General features: G+C 37.5%; 1 protein-coding gene across 1 annotated transcript in view; it reads right to left on the bottom strand.

The window, feature by feature from the left end:
* MEIKIN (meiotic kinetochore factor) overlaps window positions 1-23,156 on the bottom strand; it is a 144,334-nt gene that overhangs the window by 106,238 nt on the left and 14,940 nt on the right. Inside the window, exons 5-7 of the mRNA XM_036282153.1 lie at window positions 16,561-16,698; window positions 5,891-6,010; window positions 3,695-3,734 (exon numbers count right to left, since the gene is read on the bottom strand). Coding sequence (XP_036138046.1) covers window positions 3,695-3,734; window positions 5,891-6,010; window positions 16,561-16,698 — 298 coding nt within the window. The remainder of the gene's footprint in view (window positions 1-3,694; window positions 3,735-5,890; window positions 6,011-16,560; window positions 16,699-23,156) is intronic.

The raw sequence follows: 23,156 nt of genomic DNA, 5'->3' as shown, positions 1-23,156 counted from the left end.
TCCCTTCCCCTCTCTCTAAACATCAATAAAAACATATCCTCAGGTGAGCATTAAAAACAAACAAAAAAACACAACTATTGATTATCTCTCGTGAATTGTTCTCAATTTTTTCCTTTATGCTATCCTTGCTGTTAAACTTCAGAGCATAAATATGCCTCACTTGGAATGCTACAACAGTTAGCCCTTCAATCTAATCTCTCCTTCTCGTAGATCTTTTCTTTACTGCAAGAGTACTTGCTAGAAGACAGAAAGAACTATGATCATGAATAGCTCTGTGAAGAGGTGGATAACAGGCAAGAATTTTGGTTGGGTGATGTAAAAGTTCCACAGAAATCTGCATTCAAGTATTTCAATCCCCACACACTTATCAGCATGGAATATCTATACAATATAGATCTCCACCAAGAAGACAACATTGCACTATCTACCATTTAATTCTGGGGGGGGGGGGGGGGCAATTAAAAGATAGTAAAAGGCATGCATGATTATTTGAAGGACATGAAATCTATCAAATAGCTATAGATTTTTTTCCTTGCAGGTCAAGCAGCTTAGAGCCAAACTGGCTCAATGAAATCATCTGACTCTTAACTTTTATGGCTTATCTATTTTTGTTGCATTCCCTTTCTTATCTATCTCTCTTATTAAAAAATATATTTTCTTGGTTTCCTCAGTCCTAACTTTGTTTTATTTACAGCTTTATTGATATAATTCATATACCACACAATTCACCCATTTAAAGTCTATAATTTGCAAAGTTGTACAACCATAACAACAATCAATTTTATATTATGGGAAAAAGGAGAAACATTTGTACCAAAAATAAATAAACATTATAAAAATAAATAAAATGTGTATATTTATAGAATTATCAGATTGTACATTCCACATAAACTTTATGATGATCCGCTGAACAAGCCTGGTAAATTATATTTTCATAAAATAAATATTTTTTTAAAATGTGAAAAGAAAAAGTCAATTTCCACTTCTTCCTGAACCTTTCAGTCTTAGGTAACCACTAAATCTGCTTTCTGTCTCTATAGATTTGTCTATTAAATATCTGGCTTCTTGAACTTAGCATAATATTTGCAGGATTCATCCATGTTGTAGCATATATCAGAATTTCTTTTTATTGTTGAATAATATTCCATTATGGATATACCAAATTTTATTTACCCATTCATCAATAGATGGATATTTGGATTGTTTCTACTTTTTGGCTATTATGAATAAAGTTACTGTGAACATTCATTTACAAGTTTTTGGTGAGGATATATGTTTTAATTTCTCTTAGGTATTCTCTAGGAATGGATTGTTGGATCATATGCAACATTTTGAGGAACTGCCAAACTATTTTTCAAAGCCCCTTTACCATTTCAAATTCTCACCACCAACGCCCCAACCACTGAGCCAAACCAGCCAGAGCTGTTCCACCAGCAATGTATGAAAGTCCCAACTTTTCCACATCCAGGATAATTTTTTTTTTAATCTTTACTCGAGGATATTTTTCCATTGATTTTCAGATACAGTGGTGGGGGAGAGGGGGCAAGGGGAGGGGGGAGACGAAGAGGAAAGGAGAGAGAGAAAGAGAGGGAGGGAGGGGAGGGGGAGAGAAAGAGAGAGAGAGAGAGATATCGATGTCACATCAATTGGTTGCCTCCCGCACGATCCTGACCAGGGCCGGGATCGAACCACAACTGAGCTACGTACCCTCGACCAGAATCAGACTCCGGTCCGCAGGCTGAGCCAAATTGGCAGGGCCACCTAAGACTAATGTATTATTATCTGCCTTTCTGGTTATAGCCATCATAGTGGGTATGAGGTATTATCTCACTGAAGTTGTGCATTTCCCTAATGAATAATGATATTGAACATCTTTTCAGTACTTAATGGCCACTGACATATCTTCTATAGAGAAATGTCTGTTCATATCCTTTGCCTACTTTTAAATTGAGTTATTTTTCCTTTTATTGTTGAGTTGTAGTTCTTTTTTTAAAAAATATTTTTTCTTTATTGATTTTAGAGAGAGAAGAGGGAGAGGTAGAGATAGATAGAAAAAGCGATGAGAGAGAACATTGATGGCCACCTCCTGTATGCCCACCACTGGGGATTGGGTCAACAACCTGGGCATGTGCCCTGACCAGGAATCGAACTGGCAACCTCTTGGTGCATGGGTTGATGCTCAAGCACTGAGCCACACTGGCCAGGCTGTAAGAGTTCTTTATATATTTTGGATACAAGTCCCTTATCAGATATATGGTTTGCAAATATTTTCTTCCACTCTGTAGATTGTCTTTTCATTTTCTCTATCACATCTACAGACTTTGTTTTCAAATTTGTATGAATAACTTCAACCTTTTAAGATTAAGGTGTTTAAAAAATTTCATTATATTTTACAGAATTACTTAAAATATTTCAGAGGGTCCCATCACATTCAAGATAAAATAAAAACCCCAACCCTTGAGGCCATTCATGATCCAGACTGCAACCACCTCCTTGAAATGTCTCTCATATGACACCTTACTCTTCAGTCTACATGCCCCAAACCAAATTATTGATCTTTTTCCAGTAATATGTTTCTTTCAGTCTATTTCATCTTAATAAATGGCAACTCCATCCTTCCAGTTGTTCAAGACAAAGCCATGGAGTCAGGTTTGACTGCTTTCATACTCCAACAACAGTCCACCCTGTTGGTTCTGCTTTCAAATCATATCCAAAATCTCACCTCTACTCCTACCACTCCAGTCCATATTCCAGTATCACTTGTGTAGATTAGGGCAAAATTCTCCTAACTATAATCTCTCTAATTCCTTGCCTCGTGGTCTAGTCTCAAAACAGTAGCCATGGTGATTTTTAAAAGATAAGTCGTATGTCACCTTTCTACCAGGGGTGGGGAACCTTTTTTCTGCCAAGGGCCATTTGGATATTTATAACATTGTTCGCAGGTCATACAAAATTATCAACTTAAAAATTAGCCTGCTATATTTGGTTAGGCTAATTTGGTGAGGTGTGTGATGTTAGCTGGTATTGATTTAGTGGGCCTTATATAGCCAGAGGGCCAGACGTTCCCCACCCCAAACCCTTCAGAGGCTTTCCAATTTATTCATATACATCTATAATGCCTTCTATTATCTGGCCTCCTGCTTCTTCTCTTAGTTCCTCTCCTACCTCTTTCCTTCTCCTTCACTCCACTCCAGGAGCCCAGGCCTTCTTGCCTCAGGCCTAGCTCCAACTATTCCCTCTACTCAGAATGCTCTTTTCTCCAGAGTCACACAGTGAGTCTGTCTCCTTCTTTAGGTCTCTTCTCAAATGCTACCTTTTGAATGATGAATTCTCTGACCACACTACTTAAAATAGCAAACCTCCATTCCCAAGGCTCCTTAGCTCCCCATCTTGCTTTATTTTTCTCTGTAGTAGAAGACATTACCATATAGCACAGTATGAATTTACTTGCTTATTTATTGTCCATATCTTCTAACTAGAATGTGGACTCAAGGAAGGCAGGGATTTTGTTTTTAATCAATTTCATTCACTACTATATATCTCCAGCAATTAGAACAGCTCTGGCACATAGTAAGTCCTCAAAAAATACTGAATAAATTAATACTTAAATTTGGGGGCTAACAATCACATCTTCTCTATAATTATTAGAAAACAAAGTTTTGGAAAGCACAAGTTTTAAAATGTTAGTTCTTACATTTTTCTATGGCATTTCTGATAGTCTTCTGAAGAAGTAGCTAGGAAAGGGAAAAAAACCACTCTATTAGAATATAATTCAAACACAGACCAAAGGCTAAAACTACTCTAGATAAAAATAAATATTTCCTCTAAAATACATGGTGATAATGCAGTTTATTTCTTGATTTTTATTGTTTTATATTGCTTTTATGTCTGCCACTTAAACTAATAAAAGTATTTTCAAAATACCAAAATAAAATAAAATTATTGTAAAATTTTATGAGATACAGGACTCCTATCACTTTGTATTTGAATAGTTCTTTATACTTTTTGAGGTCCTTTTACATTTATTATCTTACTTGATTCTTACAACAACCTTATGAGGAAAACTTATCATTTTACTATCCCCATTTTATATACAAAAAAAGACAACTGGTCAAGTTGTAAAACGAATAGCTGTATACCTGGAACTTAAACTTAGGTCTCATGGTTCTTAGTCTAGTATCAACTATACAGATGCATATCAGTAGAGTCATCAGTCAAGAGCATGCCTATCAATTATCATTTTATTGCCTAGATACACTAGCTTATAACTAGGAATATGAAGAGCCATGGAGCAGTCTTATGAGTTATAACCCTCAGCAGCTACAGAACACTGTTTATATTAAATTAGAATATAAAAATCACAGGTGAAAGTGAAGTGAATGGTGCTTCCCAATCATTGCGAATCATTTCCCTTAAAGGGAGGTTTCCAAAACATAAAAGACTGCAGTGAACATGTATTATCCAGCATCTACTCTCTGCTTTTCCTGATAACAGTTTCCTGATTTTTCTCCTGATGGTTAAGACATAGCCTGTGATTCAATGCAGTAAGAGCCCTGCATATCTCCCTGGCCAAAGTGACTGTTCAGGAATAGGCATATGAATTAATTTAAGCCCATGTGTAAGATCCAGAACTTCTGCTCAAATTGTTGGGAAAGAAAAGCACTTAATTCACTGGATGTGAGGCTGTGAGTATATAAACCTGAAGCTATAACGGGTTATATAAAGAGAACTTGGCTGAGAATATAACTGACATAGAGATTTTCTGAGCTGAGAGAAAGGAATTGGGCCCTATGGATATCATTCAAAACCCTGGATGAAGGTGTATCTGCATCTGATTTACTGCTGAATATTTCAGTTACATATGGTAATAAATCCCCTTTTTAACCCAATATAGTTTGAGGTAGTAGTTTTTTTCCCTCCCTCCCTCCCTTCCTTCCTTTCTTTCTTTTTGTCACTTGCAGTGTACAAAGAACCTAACTGAAATACCTGCTAAAAAGGCAGACTGTTTCTTTGAGCACTTTATATAAGCAAAGGTGTTGCCAAACTAAACATAACACATAAGACAAGGCCTTCAAACACTGTTGGAAACACTGCCATCCAGACAGGAAGAAGGAGAAAGAGATTCTTTACTGAGAATATGTTTACTGTATAGCTATGACTCTTTGAACCACAGTAATGTTTCATATACCGTCATATGGTAACCGGTCCCCAAATACCTAAACAAAACAAAATAGGATGGGGGAACCAAAAATTGAATCCAACACTAACAAATGAATCTACCTATAATACAAGTGAGTAACAACTGCACTGAAATCAGGGGAAGGAAAGAAAAGTAATAACCTACACAACTTTGGAAAACAGTATTTTGATTGGATACTGTAATGCTAAACACAAAAGGAACTACAGACAAATGCTTTAATCTATTTAGTGAATGTGTTTCTCACAGGGGTCTGTCTTAATAATTCTAAAACCTTTTTATGTGTATACTAGAATTAAATAAATAATAAAAGCACTGGACTTTAACACATAAAATAAATACCTATAAGCCCATTCTGATATAAATGAATAAATAAGTGCCAGAAAAGAGACAGTTCTTTTACACTAAAATTCCAATTCATTTATGTAGCAGGAGTGAATGAAGTAGAAAATCACCATTAGATGAACACCATAGCAATAACTGTTTTAGTCAATTTCCTCTGATGTCTGGTAATATCAGTGAATAAAAGTTTGGGAGACAGGATTTTCAGAATTTCAAACTATCTTTTTCTAGATATTTATTAACTACAAAGAAAAACTAATAACTTTATAGTGGAGAAAACCAACAGACACCACCTTAATCAAGTGGTGAAGGTTTTTCATGTGATATAAGAAAATGAATGTAAAAACTCACCTAAAATTGAAGAGAGGTTTGAAAACTGCGGTGCCTTCTCTATTGCTACTACTTTACTGCTATCCAGAAAAGTGGAATTCTTGCATTGCATGTATTCTTCCAACTTGGGACATTCCCAATCTAAGAAAGAGAGAAATGCCAGAAAACTTTGAACAATAGGATAAAAGTGGCAGGTTACTTTTCCCCCTTCAGCTTATGTCCCAAGCCCATACCCAGCTCTGATAATTAAAGTTTTGGGTAAAAAAGAGAAAAAAGACAAGACTTGATGGCATCAGGATAGTAAGTAATCTTTGGCCTATTCTTGTGCTCTAAGCAAATTTCTTTGAGACATTTGCTGCATGAAGATTATTAATCTAAGGAACGAAAGCATACATAGGAGCTCCCTGTCATATTTTATGTATGTTATAGCTATGTCTCATTAACTATCTTATCACTAAACAACATTATATCACATATTTAATTAGATGAATATTCAATGCAAACATTAGGATGGTAACTTGTCATAAAAACGCCATTTACTCCTGTGGTATATCATGACCATCTTTTGTTTTTCCTGGGGTGAATAAAAGTTTTTTTATTTCATTTATTAATTTATTTTTATTAATTAATTTTTGTTACAGATATTTCTCCTCCCCCCCCCCCCCAGATACCCTCCTCCCTAACCCACCACCTCCACCCCCAAGCACTGTTGTCTATGTCCACTGGTTATGTATACATGCATATAAGTTCTCTGGTCTATCTCATCCCTCACCCCTACCCCCCTCCTCTGAAGTTTGTCAGTCTGAACTGTATTCCTTTCTATGTCTCTGGGTCTATTTTGTTCATCAGCTTTTTCTGTTAATTATATGCCACAAATATTTGTCTTTCTCTGATTGCCTTATTTCACTTAGCATAATATTCTCCAGGTCCTTCCATATTGTCTCAAAGGGTAAAAGATCTTTCTTTCTTATAGCTGCATAGTATTCCATTGTGTATATGTACCATGGCTTTTTAATCCACTCATCTATTGATGGAGACTTGGGCTGTTTCCAGATCTTAGCAACTGTAATAGTACTGCTATGAACATAAGGGTACATATATTCTTTCTCATTGGTGTTTCAGGCTTCATATTCCTAGAAGTGGGATCAGTGGGTCAAATGGTAAATTAATTTTTAATTTTTTAAAAAAACACCATAGTCCCATGCGTTCACTTCCTCGTTTGTTTCTGTTGCCTTAGGTGATGTATCAGTAAAAATTCTGCTGCGTATAATATCTGAAATTTTGTTGCCTACATTTTCTTCGAGAATTTTTATGGATTCATGAGTTACATTTAAGTCTTTTATCCATTTTGAGTTTATTCTTGTGTATAGGGTAAGTTGATGGTCTGGTTTCATTTTGTTTTTTGCATGTAGCTGTCCAATTTTCCCAACACCATTTATTAAAGAGACTGTCTTTACTCCACTGTATGCTCTTGCCACGTTTGTCAAATATTAATTGAACATATTGCCTTGGGTCCATTTCTGGGTTCTCTGTTCTGTTCCACTGGTCTATATGTCTGTTCTTGTGCCAGTACCAGGCTGTTTTGATTACAGTGGCTTTGTAGTATAACCTGAAATCTGGTAATGTGATCCCTCCAACTTTTCAAAAGCTTCTGCACAGCAACAGATATAATCATCAAAATGGAAAGGCAACCCACTGTATGGGAGAGCATAATTGCCAATGATATATCAGATAAGGCATTAATTTCCAATATATAGAGAGTGCTCATACAACTCAACAAAAGGAAGACAAAGAACCCAGTTAAAAAATGGGCAGAAGAACTAAATAGATACCTCTCCAAACAGGACATACAAATGGCCAAGAGACATATGAAGAAATGCTCAACATCACTAATCACCAGAGAGATGCAAATTAAAACAACAATGAGGTATCACCTCACACCTGTCAGAATGGCCGCCATCAACAAATCATCAAACAACAAGTGTTGGCGAGGGTGTGGAGAAAAGGGGACTCTAGTACACTGCTGGTGGGAATGCAGACTGGTGCAGCCACTATGGAAAACAATATGGTGTTACCTCAAAAAATTAAAAATTGAACTTCCATTTGACCCAGTGATCCCACTTCTAGGAATATACCCTAACAAGCCTGAAACACCAATCAGAAAAAATATATGTACCCCCATGTTCGTAGCAGCACTATTTACAATAGCTAAGATCTGGAAACGGCACAAATGTCCATCAGTAGACGAATGGATAAAAAAGCAGTGGTAGCCCTGGCCGGTTTGGCTCAGTGGTTAGAGCATCGGCCTGCGGTCCGGAGAGACCCGGGTTCGGTTCCCGCTAAGGGCATGTACCTCGGTTGCAGTTTGTCCCCGGCCCTGGTTGGTCGTGCGGTGGCAGCCACTCGATGTGTCCCTTTCACATCGATGTTTCTCTCTCTCTGTCTCTTCCTCTCTCTCCCTCCCACTCTATCTGTACAAAAAATCGAAGAATGTCCTCGGGTGAGGGAAAAAAAAAAAAAAAAAAAAAGCAGTGGTACATATACACAATGGAGTACTATGCACCTGTAAGAAAGAAAGATGTCTTATCCTTTGAGACGACATGGAGGGACCTGGAAAGTATTATCCTAAGCGAAACAAGCCAAGCAGAGAAAGACAAATATCACTTATTTGTGGAATATAATGAACATAACAGTCTGAGGAACAGGGTAGTCCCAGAGATGTGGAAGTGGGGTACAGACTGATAATCCCCTGAAGAGGGGGTGGAGGGGGAAGAGATAAACTACAGAACTTATATGCATGTATGTATGAACAATGGACATGGACAACAAAGATGGGGACAGGGTGGGGAGGGAGGAGGAGGGAGGAATCAGTGGTGGAAAAAGGAGAAACATTTGTAACAAAAATAAATTAATTAATAAAAAATAAAATAAAATATCAAAAAATTAAAATAAAAAACACCATAGTGTTTTCTATACTGGGTGCACCAGTCTGCATTCCCAAGAGCAGTGTACTAGAGTCCCCTTTTCTTCACACCCTCGCCAACACTTGTTGTTTGATGATTTGTTGATGGCGGCCATTCTCTCAGGTGTGAGGTGATACCTCATTGTTGTTTTAATTTGCATCTCTCTGATAATTAGTGATGCTGAGCATTTCTTCATATGTCTCTTGGCCATTTGTATGTCTTTTCTGGAGAGGTGTCTATTTAGATCCTCTGTCCATTTTTAAATTGGATTCTTTGTCTTCCTTTTGTTGAGTTGTATGAGTACTCTATGTATTTTGGAGATTAACCCCTTATCTGATATATTATTGGCAATTATGCTCTCCCATATAGTGGGCTCCCTTTCCATTTTGATGATTGGTTTTTTTTTGCTGTGCAGAAGCTTTTGAGTTTGATGTAGTACCATTTATAATTTTTTCCTCTGTTTCTCTTGCCTTGGGAGTTGTATCAGTGAAAATTCTGCTGCGTGAGATGTCTGAAATTTTGTTGCCTACATTTTCTTCTAGCATTTTTATAGATTCATGAGTCACATTTAAGTCTTTTATCCATTTTGAGTGTATTCTTGTGTATGGTGTAAGTTGGTGGTTTAGCTTCATTTTTTTTTGCATGTAGCTGTCCAATTTCCCCAACACCATTTACTAAAGAGGCTGTCGTTACTCCATTGTATGCTCTTGTCACCTTTGTCAAATATTAATTGAGCATAATGTCTTGGGTCAATTTCTGGGTTCTTTGTTCTATTCCATTGATCTATATGCCTGTTCTTGTGCCAGTACCAGGTGTTTTGATTACAAAGGCTTTGTAGTATTACCTCATATCCAGTATTGTGATCCCTCCTACTTTGTTCTTTTTCAAGATCGCTGTGGCTATTTGAGGTCTTTTTTGGTTCCATATAAACTTTTAGAGTATTTGATCTATTTCCATGAAATATGTCATTGGTATTTTGATGGGGATTACATTGAATCTATAGATTTTTTTTTGGGTAGTATGGACATTTTAATGATGTTAATTCTTCCAATCCATGAACAAGGTATGTGCTTCCACTTTCTTATATCTTCCTCTATTTCTTTTATCAATGTCTTGTAGTTTTCTGAAAATAGGTCTTTTACTTCTTAGGTTAAGTTTATTCCTAGATACCTTAGTTTTTTCCTGCAATAGTAAATGGGATTGTTTTATTAGTTTCTCTTTCTGTGAGTACATTATTAGTGTATAAGAATGCCGTCGATTTCTTGAGCTTAATTTTGTATCCTGTTACTTTGCCATATTCATTTATTAGCTCTAATAGATATTTAATGGAGTCTGTAGTGTTTTCTGTGTACTGTATCATGTCATCTGCAAATAATGACAGCTTCACTTCGTCCTTTCCAATTTGGATCCCGTTTATTTTTTCCTCATGTCTAATTGCTGTGGCTAAGACTTCCAGAACTATGTTAAATAAGAGTGGTGAAAATGGGCATCCCTGTCTTGTTCCTATTTTTAAAAGAAATACTTGTAATTTTCGCCCATTGAGTATATTGTTGGTTTTTCATATATGGCTTTTATTATGTCAAGATATGATCTTTCTATTCCCACATTGCTGAGTGTTTTTAAAGAAGTAGGTGCTGGATTCTGTTGAATGTTTTTTCAGCATCTATTGATAAGATCATATGGTTTTTATCTTTCATTCTGTTTATGTGGTATATCACATTTTTTGATTTGCGAATATTGTACCATCTGGGATGAATTGCACTTGGTCATGATGAATAATTTTTATGATATATTGCTGGGTCCAGTTTGCTAATATTTTGTTAAGGATTTTGGCATCTGTTCATTAGGGATATTGGCCTGTAATTTTCTTTCTTTGTAGTGTCTTTATCTGGTTTTGGAATCAGAATTATGCTAACCTCATGAAATAAGTTTGGAATTCTTCTTTCTTCTTACATTTTTTGGAATAGTTTGAGGAGAATGGGTGTTCTTCTTTGAACGTTTAGTAAAACCCCCGTGAGGCTGTCTGGGCCTGGGTTTTTGTTTGCTGGAAGTTTCTTGATTATATCTTCAATTTCTTTAGTTGTTATCTGTCTGTTCAAGTTCTCTACCTCTTCCAGGTAAGAGTTTTGGGAGACGGTGTGTTTCCAGAAATTTTTTCATTTTACCTCGGTTGTCCAATTTATTGGCATATAATTGTTCATATTATCTGTTAACAATCCTTTGTATTTCTGTGGTGTCAGTTGTTACTTCTCATCTTTAGTTTCTGATTTTGTTTATTTGGATCCTTTTTGTTCCTTGGTGAGTCTGGTTAAGGAATGATCAATCTTGTTTATCTTTTCAAAGAACCTACTCTTTGTTACATTGATCTTTTGAATTTTTTCGTTTGTTTGTTTTTTAGTTTCTGTCATTTATTTCTGCTCTGACCTTTACTATTTCTTTTTTTCAACTTGCTCTGGGTTTTTCTTTTTGTTTACTTTCTAGTTCTTATGTTGTACGGTTAGAAAGCCAATTACAAATTTTTCTTGTTTCTTGAGGTAGGCTCTGAACTTCCCTCTCCGAACTGCTTTTGCTGTATCCCATAGATTTTGTGGTGTTGTGTGTTCGTTTTCATTGGTTTCCAGGAATTTTTTAATTTCTTCCTTGATATCTTTGGTAACCCATTCACAATTTAATTACATGCTATTTAACCTCCATGTGTTCGAATGATTTTATTGAAATTAATTTCTTGTTTCATACCATTGTGATCTGAGAAGATGCTTGATAGGATTTCAATCTTCTTGAACTTGTAGAGACTCAGTTTGTGTCCTAACATGTGGTCTATGAGAATGTCCCATGTGCACTTGAGAAGAATGTGAATTCTGTAGTTTTGGGGTATAATTATCTGCAGATAGCTATTAAATCCATTTGATCTAGTGCATCATTTAGAGTTTCTTTTTCCATGTTCAATTTTTTTTCTAGAGGATCTATCCAGTGATGTCAGTGGGGTGCTGAAATCCCCTGCCATGATTGTATTGCTATTGATTTCTCCATTGAAGTCCTCCAGAAGTTTTTAAATGTATTTTGGTGCTCTCATGGTGGGTACATATATGTTTACCAAGATTATATCTTCCTTTTGGATAGATCCTTTCAATATAATGTAGTGGCTTTCTTTGTCTCTAGTTATGGCCTTCACTTTTAAGTCTATTTTATCACATATGAGTACTGCTACTCCAGCTTTTTTTCCCTTTCTGTTTTCTTGGAAAAATTTTTTTCTATCCCTTCACTTTCAACCTATGTGTGTCTTTTGTTGTGAGGTGGGTCTCTTGTAAACAACATGTATATGAGTCATGCTTTCTTATCCAATCAGCTACTCTTTGTCTTTTTATGGGAGCATTCAATCCATTTACACTTAAGGTGATTATTGATATGTACTTATTTACTGCCATTTTTGTTTAGTGTGGTTCTATTTTTCTTCCCATTTCTCCTGCTAATTACAGCAGTCCTTTTAACATTTCTTGCAGTGCTGGTTTGGTGCTAATGTATTCCCTTAGCCTTTTTTTGTCTGGGAAGCTCTTTATTTGACCTTCTATTTTGAATGATAGCCCTGCTGGATAGAGTAATCTTGGATTCAGATCCTTGTTTTTCATGACCTTGATTACTTCATGCCATTCCCTTCTGGCCTGTAGTGTTTCTGTTGAGAAGTCAGCTGACAGTCTTATGGGGGTTCCTTTGCAGGGAACCTGTTGCTTATCTCTTTCTGCCTTTAGGATTCTCTCTTTGTCTTTAATTTTTGGCATTTTAATTATTATGTGTCTTGGTGTGGGCCTGTTTGTGTTCTTCTAACTTAGGGCTCTCAGTGCTTCCTCTTTTTTTTTTTTGTGGTAAATGCCCCTAACTGAATCCGGGACTCTCTGGTCCTAAGGTTGACGCTCAACCGCTGAGCCAAACTGGCCAAGGCCTCTCAGTGCTTCTTGAACTTATGCCTTTTTCCTTCACCAAGCTAGGGAAGTTTTCTGTCACTATTTCTTCAAATATATTCTCTAACCCTTGCTCATTTTCATTTTCTTCTTCTGGTACTCCTATGGTGTGGATGTTGTTATGTTTCATATTGTCCCACAGTTCTTTTCGGTGGTCTTCCTTTTTTTTTTTTTCCATTGTTTTTTCTTTCTGGTTCTCTGGGTGATTTTTTTATACCCTGCCTTCTAATTCACTGATCCGGTCCTTGGCTTCCTCTACTCTGCTGTTATTCCTCCCAATGTGTTATTTCTGCTATGTCATTCTTCATTTCCAATTGCTTTTCAATGCTTCTATGTCTTTCCTTATGCTGTTGAATTTCTTCATGATTATTACTCTGAACTCTCTCTCTCTCTGATATCTTGCTCAATTCCATTTCATTTATTTCATCTTCTGTCAAATTATCTTGTTCTCTCATTTGGGATTTGTTTCTTTGTTTTACCATTTTCGCTGTCTCAATGGGTTTTAGAGCCTGCCAAATTTTCCCTGTGGGTGTCGGTGTTCCGCTGGTTATGGCTCCCCCCACTGGGTTTGGATGAGTGTGGGAGGACCCACATTAAACACCAGTGTCAAATCTTACTTTCCTGGGTAGAACTGCAAGCCAAGTAAAAGTTCAGTTATCCTCTAGATTTTGCCTGGAGACTATTAGTCTTGATGAGCCTTGATTTTTAGCCCTTAGCTGAATAAAAAATTCCTCAGGTTAAGAGGATTTCCATTGGATGGGGCACTTGCTTGCTCTCAGATTCTAGATGTTAATGAGCCTCAATCTGCATTTTTCTGGCAGGCCTTGTGGTGTTGAATTACTGAGGGAGGGACCTTTGCTTCTCCTGGGGCTCTGGGAAGAGGTTATTTGAGTAATATGGCTACTGTCCTGTGAAAGAGTGATTCAGCACAAAATTCCTGGTGTCCTCCCCTCCAGCTCTCTCCTGAGCCAGGAGCCCAGATTCTCTCCACATAGTTCCAGTCCAGTCCTCCCTCCCTCTGCCAGAGCCCCAGGTTAGTGGCTATAGCTTATTTGATGATTTTCAAAATCCCTGCTTTCTTAGTGGGAAGTGCACACAGCTAATACAGCCCTCTGCTGCTGTCTGTGGTCTCTCAGCTCACCTTCATGTGCCTCCACAGTTCCTACCAGGCTTGATTTGGCATCCTCTTTCTGTCCCTCATTATATGGGTTCTCTCCAGCTGCTTTTCACTTATTTTTTTCCCAATGATTTGTCTTTATTTTAGTTATTCCAGTTTGGTCCTGGGAGATAGTCTGTGTAGCTTCCATTCACTTTTACACCATTTTTCCTCAACCTACATTACATGGCAGCCATCTGAATCCAGGCTTCCTGTTCCAGTGTAGATTTCTTTGGATTTGTTTGTTTATTCACTTAGTTAGTTATTATTTTTGTTAATCCTCACCCAAGGATATTTTTCCATTGATTTATAGATAGGGTTGGAAGGAGGGAGGGAGAGAGAAACATTGATGTGAAAGAAACACATCGATTGGTTGCCTCCCACACTACCCTAACTAGGGCTGGGGATCAAATCTGCAAACCAGGTACAAGCCCTTGACCAGAAATCGAACCCTTATCCCTTTTGTCCTCGGGCCAATTCTCTAACCACCGAGCTAAACCAGCCAGGGCTGGGTCATTTTATTTGCAGTTCTTAGGGCTTCCTTCCCCAGATTTGGGATTTTTTTAGCTATTGTTTCTATGAATAAACCTCTTTCTCTCTCTCTCTTCTCCCTCTGGAATAAATATTTTGATCTGTTTGATTTTGTACCATAAGTTTCTCAAGCTTTCTTCACTCTTTGAGTTTATCAGTTCTTTCTTGTTTGATCTAGTATGCTACTGGATTCTTTTATTAGATTTTTCAGTTCATTTATTATATTCCTTAGCTCTAAGATTTCTGTTTGGTTCTTTTAAAAGCCTCTATGCCTTTCTTGGAATTCTCACTTCTTTTATGCATTGCTCTCCTAAGCTCATTGAACATCTTTATGACAATTATTTTGAATTCTCTCAGGTAATTTATGTCTTATTGGAGCTTTATCTTACTCCTTTCTTTGGACCATGTTTCCTGGTTTCTTCATTTTCTTCGATTCTTTGTGTTGATATCTGCATGTTAGAAAAAATAGCCACCTCTCAGTCGTCATGACTAGCCTCAAACAGAAGACTCTCACCAATCAGCCTGCTCAGAAACTCTGGGATCCTCTCAAACCTTCTTCCTAGTCAAAACCACCATCTTTGTTCTTAGTAGCCACCAGGTATCTAAAGTATACCAGGTGTCATCAGTGCTCTGGGACAGGTGAGATAGAAGCCATTTCCTAGGGCAGCCACCAACTCTTACCCCTCCCAGAGAGAAGCTGGAACATAGTGAATACTTGCATGCTAGACCAAATTGCTATCTTTGTTCTCAACAAAGGAACAATTTCTATAGTGAAATAACTTAATATTGAAATTATTTTCTCACCCACCAGGCTTCTAGAGTATGTCAAGTTCCATCAGCACTCTGGAATAGGCAAGACAGTATCCAATCACTTGGGTAGCTCCCAGAAAATTTAGAATATCTGATGCATAGTTCAGTCCTTTCCTTCCCTCCCCAGAGAGAAGCTGGGAGCGAGGGATTTCATGCCAATTATACGGCACTGTGCTGGAGGTGGGTTTATGATGAGAGGGTGTCTTGAATTTTCCTCCTGGCTTTGATGTGGCCGGTTTCACATTTTTCTGGAGTTAAGAAGCCCCTCAATTAGTTTCTAGATTTCTCACAGATATAATTAGTCCACATATTGCTGTTGAATTGGTATGTCTATGAGGGAAGAAGGGTCTAGGGCTTCCTATTCTGATGTCACTCCCATATTTTCTTTGTTTTTATCTCTGTTTTATGTTAGAGGCTTTCCTCAGAAGTCTAGTGATCCCTGGCTCTCTGCTGGTATTTAAGAGGGAGCCCTAAAAGCCTAAGTGGAATTTCTATGGCCTATTTGTGGTTTGTTACATAGTCAGTTTCACTGTAGGGGTTCTTGTCCGTTTTATCAAAGGACTACTATAGTCACTATCTTTAGATATTTTCTTTAGGGATGCTCAGATTTCTTAGGAAAGTGTCTTCCATTATCTTGTCTGGAAGGTTAAAATCTGGGTGCTAGAATTCTGGATACTGAGCAGAGAAATGAGCTATTGGGCTGGGATGGGGATAGGCACTGGGTGAGCAGGTCCCACAATTTAGATGTAGAGTTTCATTTAAATTATCCCTCTTCTGGGTTCAATATAATATCTGAAGAAGTGGCTTTTCTGCAGAATAAATAACCTCAAAATCTGTGGCATAAACTGAAAGCATTTATTTATTATCCCCATGTCTACTGGTTGGCTCAGGCAGCTCTGCTTCAGATAATAGGTCTGCTGATCAAGTAGGCAGCCCTCTGTACTCTGCAGGTTGCCTGGTCTGTTCTGCTCTGTACCTGTCATTCAGCGGTCCCACAGAAGAGGCTGAAGCTAATTAGGATATATTCTTCTCTTGATGGAAAAAGTATAAGAGCACGACCATTTAAGCATATTTCAAAGGTCTGCATATATTTTATTCACTAGTAACCTGTTCAAAGCAAGGCACATTACCAACTCCAAAGCCAACGTGTGAAAAGGAGGTTTTGGTGAGGAAGACAAGTATGCCTTCTCAAAAAGATCATTATTCATTGGAAGACTATGAACAAAGGAACAATTTCTATAGTGAAATAACTTAACATTGAAATTATTTTCTCACCTAAATAATGTGATCCTCTGAAGAGTTCAGGTGATGGGAAGCTACTTAAATTCTCTTCAAAACTCTTGTATTCTGTATAATAATCTGTGTCTGAATAGCTCAGAAGAGAACCAGAAATATCATGCTGTGAACTTGGTCCTGTAGAATTAACAAACAAACAAAAAGGGTAAAATGTTTCAATAGTAAACAGACACAAAATCCTAAGAACTCAAATTTGTAGAAATGTAAATGCAGTTGTATGTTAAGAATGTAAAATTACTTCCACATACAATTGGTAAATCATTTTAATTTCATCTTAGAAAATAATTCTGTTTTTGATGTAGATAAAATGCATTCTAATCCTTTTCCACTGTTTTTCAAAGTTTTACAACTTATTCCTTGCTTACTTTGGTTCAGTTATGATTCTTGACTCAAAAACCTAAATTTTAAAAAGTTACCCACTAACTAGCTGAAGAAAAGAAAGGGTAATTCTAGTTATTCCATCTAGAAAACAATGTGCCGCCCTGGCCAGTTGCTCAGTGATTAGAGCATTAGCCTGCAGACCAATGAGTCACATGTTCAATTCTGGTCAAGGGCATGTACCTTGGTTGTCGTTCACCCCCAGCCCTGATCAGGTCGTGTGGGAGGCAACCAGTCGATGTGGCTCTATTACATTGATGCTTCTCTCTTTCTCTCTAACTCCCTCCCACTCTATCTGATAATAAATAGAAAAATATCCTCAGGTGAGGAATAAAAAAAAAAAAACCCAACATGCCTAAACATAGACAAATAGATCAAAGGAACTGAACAGCAAGCCCAAAAATCAGTTGCTCACACATATATGAGCAATTGATTAAAAAAAATTTTTTTCTTTATTGATATTAGAGGGAGGGAGAGAGAGACTGAGATACACCAATGAGAGAGAACATCAATTGGCCACTTCCTGCATGCCCCCAACTGGGGATCAGGCCCACAACCTGGGCATGTGTGCTGACAGGAAATCGAACCGGCGACCTCTTGGTACATGGGTTGATGCTCAACCACTGAGCCACGCCAGCTGGGCTAAGCAACTGATTTTTTTTTTTTTTATCCTTACCCGAGGACATTTTTTACATTTATCTTCAGATGGAGCGGGAGGAGAGAGGAGGGAAGAGAAAGAGAGACAAACATCAATGTGAGAGAGACACATCGACTGTCTGCCACCCACACAACCCCAACCAGGGCCGAGGACAAACTGCAACCAAGGTACATACCCTTAATGGGAACTGAACCCGGGACTCTCTGGTCCACGGGCCGACGCTCTAACCACTGAGGAAACCAGTCAGGGCTGAGGAACTGATTTTTGACGAAGATGCAAAGGCACTTCAGTGCTGAAAGGATATTCTTTTTAAAAGTTATGTCAGAACAATTGAATATCCATATGCAAAAGCAAAAAAAACCCAAAAAATTTGCACTCATACCTCCAATCATATAAAAAATTAACTCTAAATGGATCATAGATTTAAATATAAATCCTAAAACTATAAAACTTCCAGAAAAAAACAACAACAGAGAAAATCTTCATTATACTGGTTAGAGTTCTTTGATATAACAATAAAATGATGAGTCATTAAATCAATAGCAATGATAAATTGGACTTCATCATATTCAAAATTTTCTCCTCCAAAGAGACTGCTAAAATGAAAAAAAAAAAAAGCCACAGATTAAGAGAAAACATTTGCAAATGGAATGGAATCCAGAATATTAAAAACTCTGAAAACTCAATAATAAGGAAAAAAAATCTCAATTAAGAAAATGGGTAAAATATTTTAACATGGAACCTCCCAGACTCAATGGTCTTAAAGTCATCCTTGTGAGAGTGGAAAGAATAAAATATTTTCCAATAAGTTAATGTGATAGAACTGAGTACTAAAAGTTAAGAACCAGAAGGTAAAATAAGAAAAGGGAAAATATGCAGTAGTCAGCATTTATTAAACACTTCCAACGTGACAAAATAGAGGTCAACACTAATAGAAACTGGCGGGCTGGGGATTAAGGGATGAAAGGGGAGCACTGCTCTGAAAACCTATTATCCCCTGCCCTGAAGCTGATGTATGCCTATCTCTGTTCATCCACTACCTACTTAAGATAACTAACTCTGTTCATCCTACTGTGAACTCATCACACCTTTCTCTCCCACTCCAACCCTCTCCTTAAAGTTGACAATTGTTTCCTACCTGGCCACTTCCTCCTGCCACCACTGCAACACTTAAATTGATTGACCCAATCTACCACCCTTCTTCACTTAGTTAAATGTCAGAGGTAGGTTATTCCTCTGAGTATCTTTTGTTTCCCCTACTCCAAGAGTGTCCTGTCCCAGTTCTTGTTATTTTTCACCCTTCTCAGTCTTTCATCTTTTCCACTCACATGGTGTTACATCTCTCATCTTTCTTCTCTCAAAATTCTATGAATACTACTCATAGGAGAGCTATCCCTTCCACCAAACCCCAGAACTCAACCAGGCTCAAATTAGGAAAGCCCCATACTCACCATATGAGTTGTTGGGTAGAGAAAAGAATAAATAAATGTTCATGACTATATCAGTTGGAGGTTGTTCCTGGTGTCACAAGTTAGAAATGTAAATGCATTTAAAATTACATTTATATTAAATTATATTATGCAGTTTAAAAAAGTCATATAGTTCTACAATGCTTATAACAAAAGTTACAATCTCTTCTCATACCTACTCATCATAATTCCCTACTCTCTAGAGGCAACTACTTTTAACTCAATTATTAACTCTCTTTTAAGGATACCTTTATATTTCTAAATCAAATGTATTAAAAAATTCTATTATTATGACTGTTCAAATATATTTACAAATGAGTCATGTACTATGAGCTTCATTCATCACCATTTTGCTATAAGCATTTGTTTTTTCTTGGAGTTGATTAGCTAATTTTAAACTCATTTTCTAAGTACCCATCACTATTTCATTCCAACTTTCTTGAAAAAGTGTAAATTTCCTCTCAATATTTTAAAAAACACCAGGTTATCTATCAGTTCCCTTTTCTTTCTTTTCTTTACTTTCCATTCTTCCTCCCTCCCTTTCTCTTTTTCCTCTTATCCCCCACTCCCTTTGAAAAGAGTACTGCAATTGGAGATCACAATATACTCGCTCAAATTTAGACTGGTTGTCCTCTAGACATGTTGCACAGGTGTCTTCTTGGAATTTCCCTTTACCCTAATCCTAAATTTTTTCCACATATTTCCTGTATTAGAGCCTTTGACTCCTGGATCCATGATTTCTTCTTTATTGATTTATTCTCTGGTTTTCTCAGAGTACCTGTCTAAAAATTTCTTTATACTGTCTTCATACTTGAGTGACTGTTTGGCTGGGTATAGAATTCTAGACTAATATATTAAAAAGACTGATTCCATTGTTTACTGTTTGACAGATTAAACCTCACTGCTCCCTATTCCTCTTCTGTTCCACATCTGGGCAAGCTGATACAAAACCCCTGGCAGCAAGTTAAAACCATGAACAGGGCCCTGGCTGGTTTGGCTCAGCAGTTAGAACGTTGGCCCACAGACCAGAGAGTCCTGTGTTAGGTTCCCGCTAAGGGCACGTATTTCGGTTGCAGTTTGTCCCCAGCCTCAGTTGGGGTTGTGTGGGTGGCAGCTGGTCGATGTGTCTCTCTCACATCGCTGTTTCTCTCTCTCTCTTCCTCCCTCTCTCTCTCCAGCTCTTTCTGAAGATAAATGCAAAAAAATGTCCTCGGGTAGGATAAAAACAAAACAAACAAACAAAAAAACCCATGCACAGGGAAACTCATTCCAGGTCCATCTTCCAACCACATAAAAACCCCAACTCAGTCTCCTTTCTCTGCTCTCTCAAGCTGTTTTCAGGCCTGCGTTGCAGATGCCCTCTTCTCCAGAAAACCTCATTATATGAATAATAAACCTTTCCATTCCCTCTTGATATGTGGGTGGCATCAGCAGTCCAAACTAAATTTTGGGTGGGGACCCATCCGGTCTCTGTAAAATTAGTTCTCTTTAGAATTTTAAATGCATTTTTCTACCATATTCTAGCTTCTGGAGTTACTCTTGAGAAGGTCAAAGCCATTCATATTCTTTTTTTTTTTAATCCTCACCCAAGAACATTTTTCCATTTATCTTTAGACAGATTAGAAGGGAGGGAGAGAGACAGACAGTGAGAGAAACATTGTTTCGAGAGAGACACATCGATTGGTTGCCTCCCGCATGACCTCGACCAGGGCCGGGGACGAACAGCAACCGAGGTATGTGCCCTTGGCCAGAATCAAACCTGGGTCTCATTGGTCCATGGGTCGACACTCTAACTGCTAAACCAAACCAACCAGGGCCCATTCATATTCTTAATTGCTTATTTGTAATCAACAATTTTTTTTCCCCTTTAGAAGACTGAAGGATTTCTTTGTCCTGAGGATTTTAAAATTACATAATATTATGCCCTCGTGTGGGTTTGTCTTCATTCACTGTGATGGGAAGTTGGTGGTTTTTTTCAGTATATACATTCATGACCTTTTTAATTCTAGACAAATTTATATTGTGTTTAATAATTTCCTTTCTTCTTACAACGTCTGGAACTACATTTTTCAAGATGTTAGAATGCCTGAACTCATATTGTAATTATTTTTCTTTTTTAAATAGCATCTTTATTTAAATAAAATTTATATTCCATAAGCCTCAACCTTTTAAAGTGTACAGTTTGGTGGTTTTTAGTTTACTCACAATTGTGTATCAATGCCACTATTTTTATCTTTTATTTTCTCTTTAATTTTGTTCAACTTATAGAATATTTCTTTAAATTCATCATCTAATCCTTCATAGAATATTTTATTTCTGATTTCTTTTTTTTTTATCCTCACCCGAGGACATTTTTTGCATTCATCTTCAGACAGAGCAGGAGGGAGAAGAGGGAGGAAGAGAGAGAAACATCGATGTGAGAGAGACACATCGACTAGCTGCCACCCACACACCCCCAACCAGGGCTGAGGACAAACTGCAACTGAGGTACGTGCCCTTAGTGGGAACTGAACCCAGGTCTCTCTGGACTGCGGGCCAATCCTCTAACTGCTGAGCCAAACTGGCCAGGGTTGATTTCATATTTTTAAAGAATTCCTTCTGTTCTCTCAATGTTCCTTTTTATACTGGTCTCCACTTGTTTCATAGTCATTTTTTCATCATCCTGAGAATAAAAATAAAAACATGACTTTTAAGCCCTGGCCGGTTTGGCTCAGCGGTTAGAGCGTCGGCCTGCGGTCCCGAGAGACCCGGGTTCGGTTCCCGCTAAGGGCACGTACCTCGGTTGCAGTTTGTCCCCGGCCCTGGTTGGTCGTGCGGGTGGCAGCCACTCGATGTGTCCCTTCACATCGATGTTTCTCTCTCTCTCTCTTCCTCTTTCTCTCTCCCTCTCTATCTGAACAAAAAATGTCCTCGGGTGAGGATAAAAAAAAAAACATGACTTTTAAAGTTTTCTTTCCTTGCATTATCTCTGTCCTTCAAGTTTCTTTGTACTTGGTATCTTTTTAAAAAAATTCTAAATGCTTTCTTTGAATGTTTCTTTAAATATTCAAGAACATTAATTCTTGAATGTTCAAGAATGAGGTACTAAAATACCAGCTGAAAACTGAATTCATGAGTGGAGTTAAGGAATTAGTGAGCATTACTGAAGGGTATTTAGATAGACCAAGTCATTACTGCTGGAACACAGGCCTTCTTCTGGGCACAGACGTTTCCAAAATAAAATCCTCCATTCTCCTAGTTTGGGTATATTTTCCTGAGTAGGACAGGGGCCTGGGGGATTAACTACCAAGTATACAGACTTTACTAATTCTTTTCCCTCCTCCCCCAACCCCCACAGTGAGTTTTCAATATAGCACCCCTGCCCCGAGCAGTACCTAGCATCCCCGAGTCTAGACTCTCTGCGTGAATATCTCTGGACTGCCAGGGTGGGGAAAAGAGTAGTTGACTGACCACAAAGTATTGGAGAAGAGATCAAAGAATCTAATAGCTACTTTTAAAAATTGTTTTTAAAATCCTCCTTTTTCAGTACTATCTATCCCCATTCCTTCAGGAATAAGTGATGCCTCCAATTCCTAAACCTATAGCCAAATCAGTTCTTGGCTTGTTCTTACTCTAGGCACCCTTTTTTTCCCTCAGCATTTTTTTGTCTGTTAGGGCCAATATAATTTATTCATCTGCCTCTCAGATTCCAAACTTGTTGATTATCTATTGTCAGCTGAGGTCTCTCTCTTTTTCTCCACATTGTGGTTTCATACCTTCTTTATGACTTTATTGATTTTTTTCAGAAAGGTTTCAGTAGGGAGAAATAAATGTGCATGTTCAATCTTCCACATTAAATATAAAGTCATGAATTAATTTTCATCATATGTCAAAGTTAATAGATTCTAAGATAGAATTAAAACAATTACATGTTAAATAGAATTTTGTGGGCTGCTCAAAACCTAACCATTTACATTTTATTAGAAAAAGCAGTCCTGGTTGCAACTATCAATCAATCAGTAAATTCTTAGCAATACAATCAGTTAGTAAATCAGAGAGTGTATTTTCTATTTTCTTATACTTTTCACACA

The sequence above is a fragment of the Molossus molossus genome, unplaced genomic scaffold (assembly GCF_014108415.1).
Source record: "Molossus molossus isolate mMolMol1 unplaced genomic scaffold, mMolMol1.p scaffold_m16_p_4, whole genome shotgun sequence".
NCBI classification, from domain to species: domain Eukaryota; kingdom Metazoa; phylum Chordata; class Mammalia; order Chiroptera; family Molossidae; genus Molossus; species Molossus molossus.
Note: the sequence above shows the minus strand (reverse complement) of the source record. Positions and strands in the feature narration are given on the sequence as shown.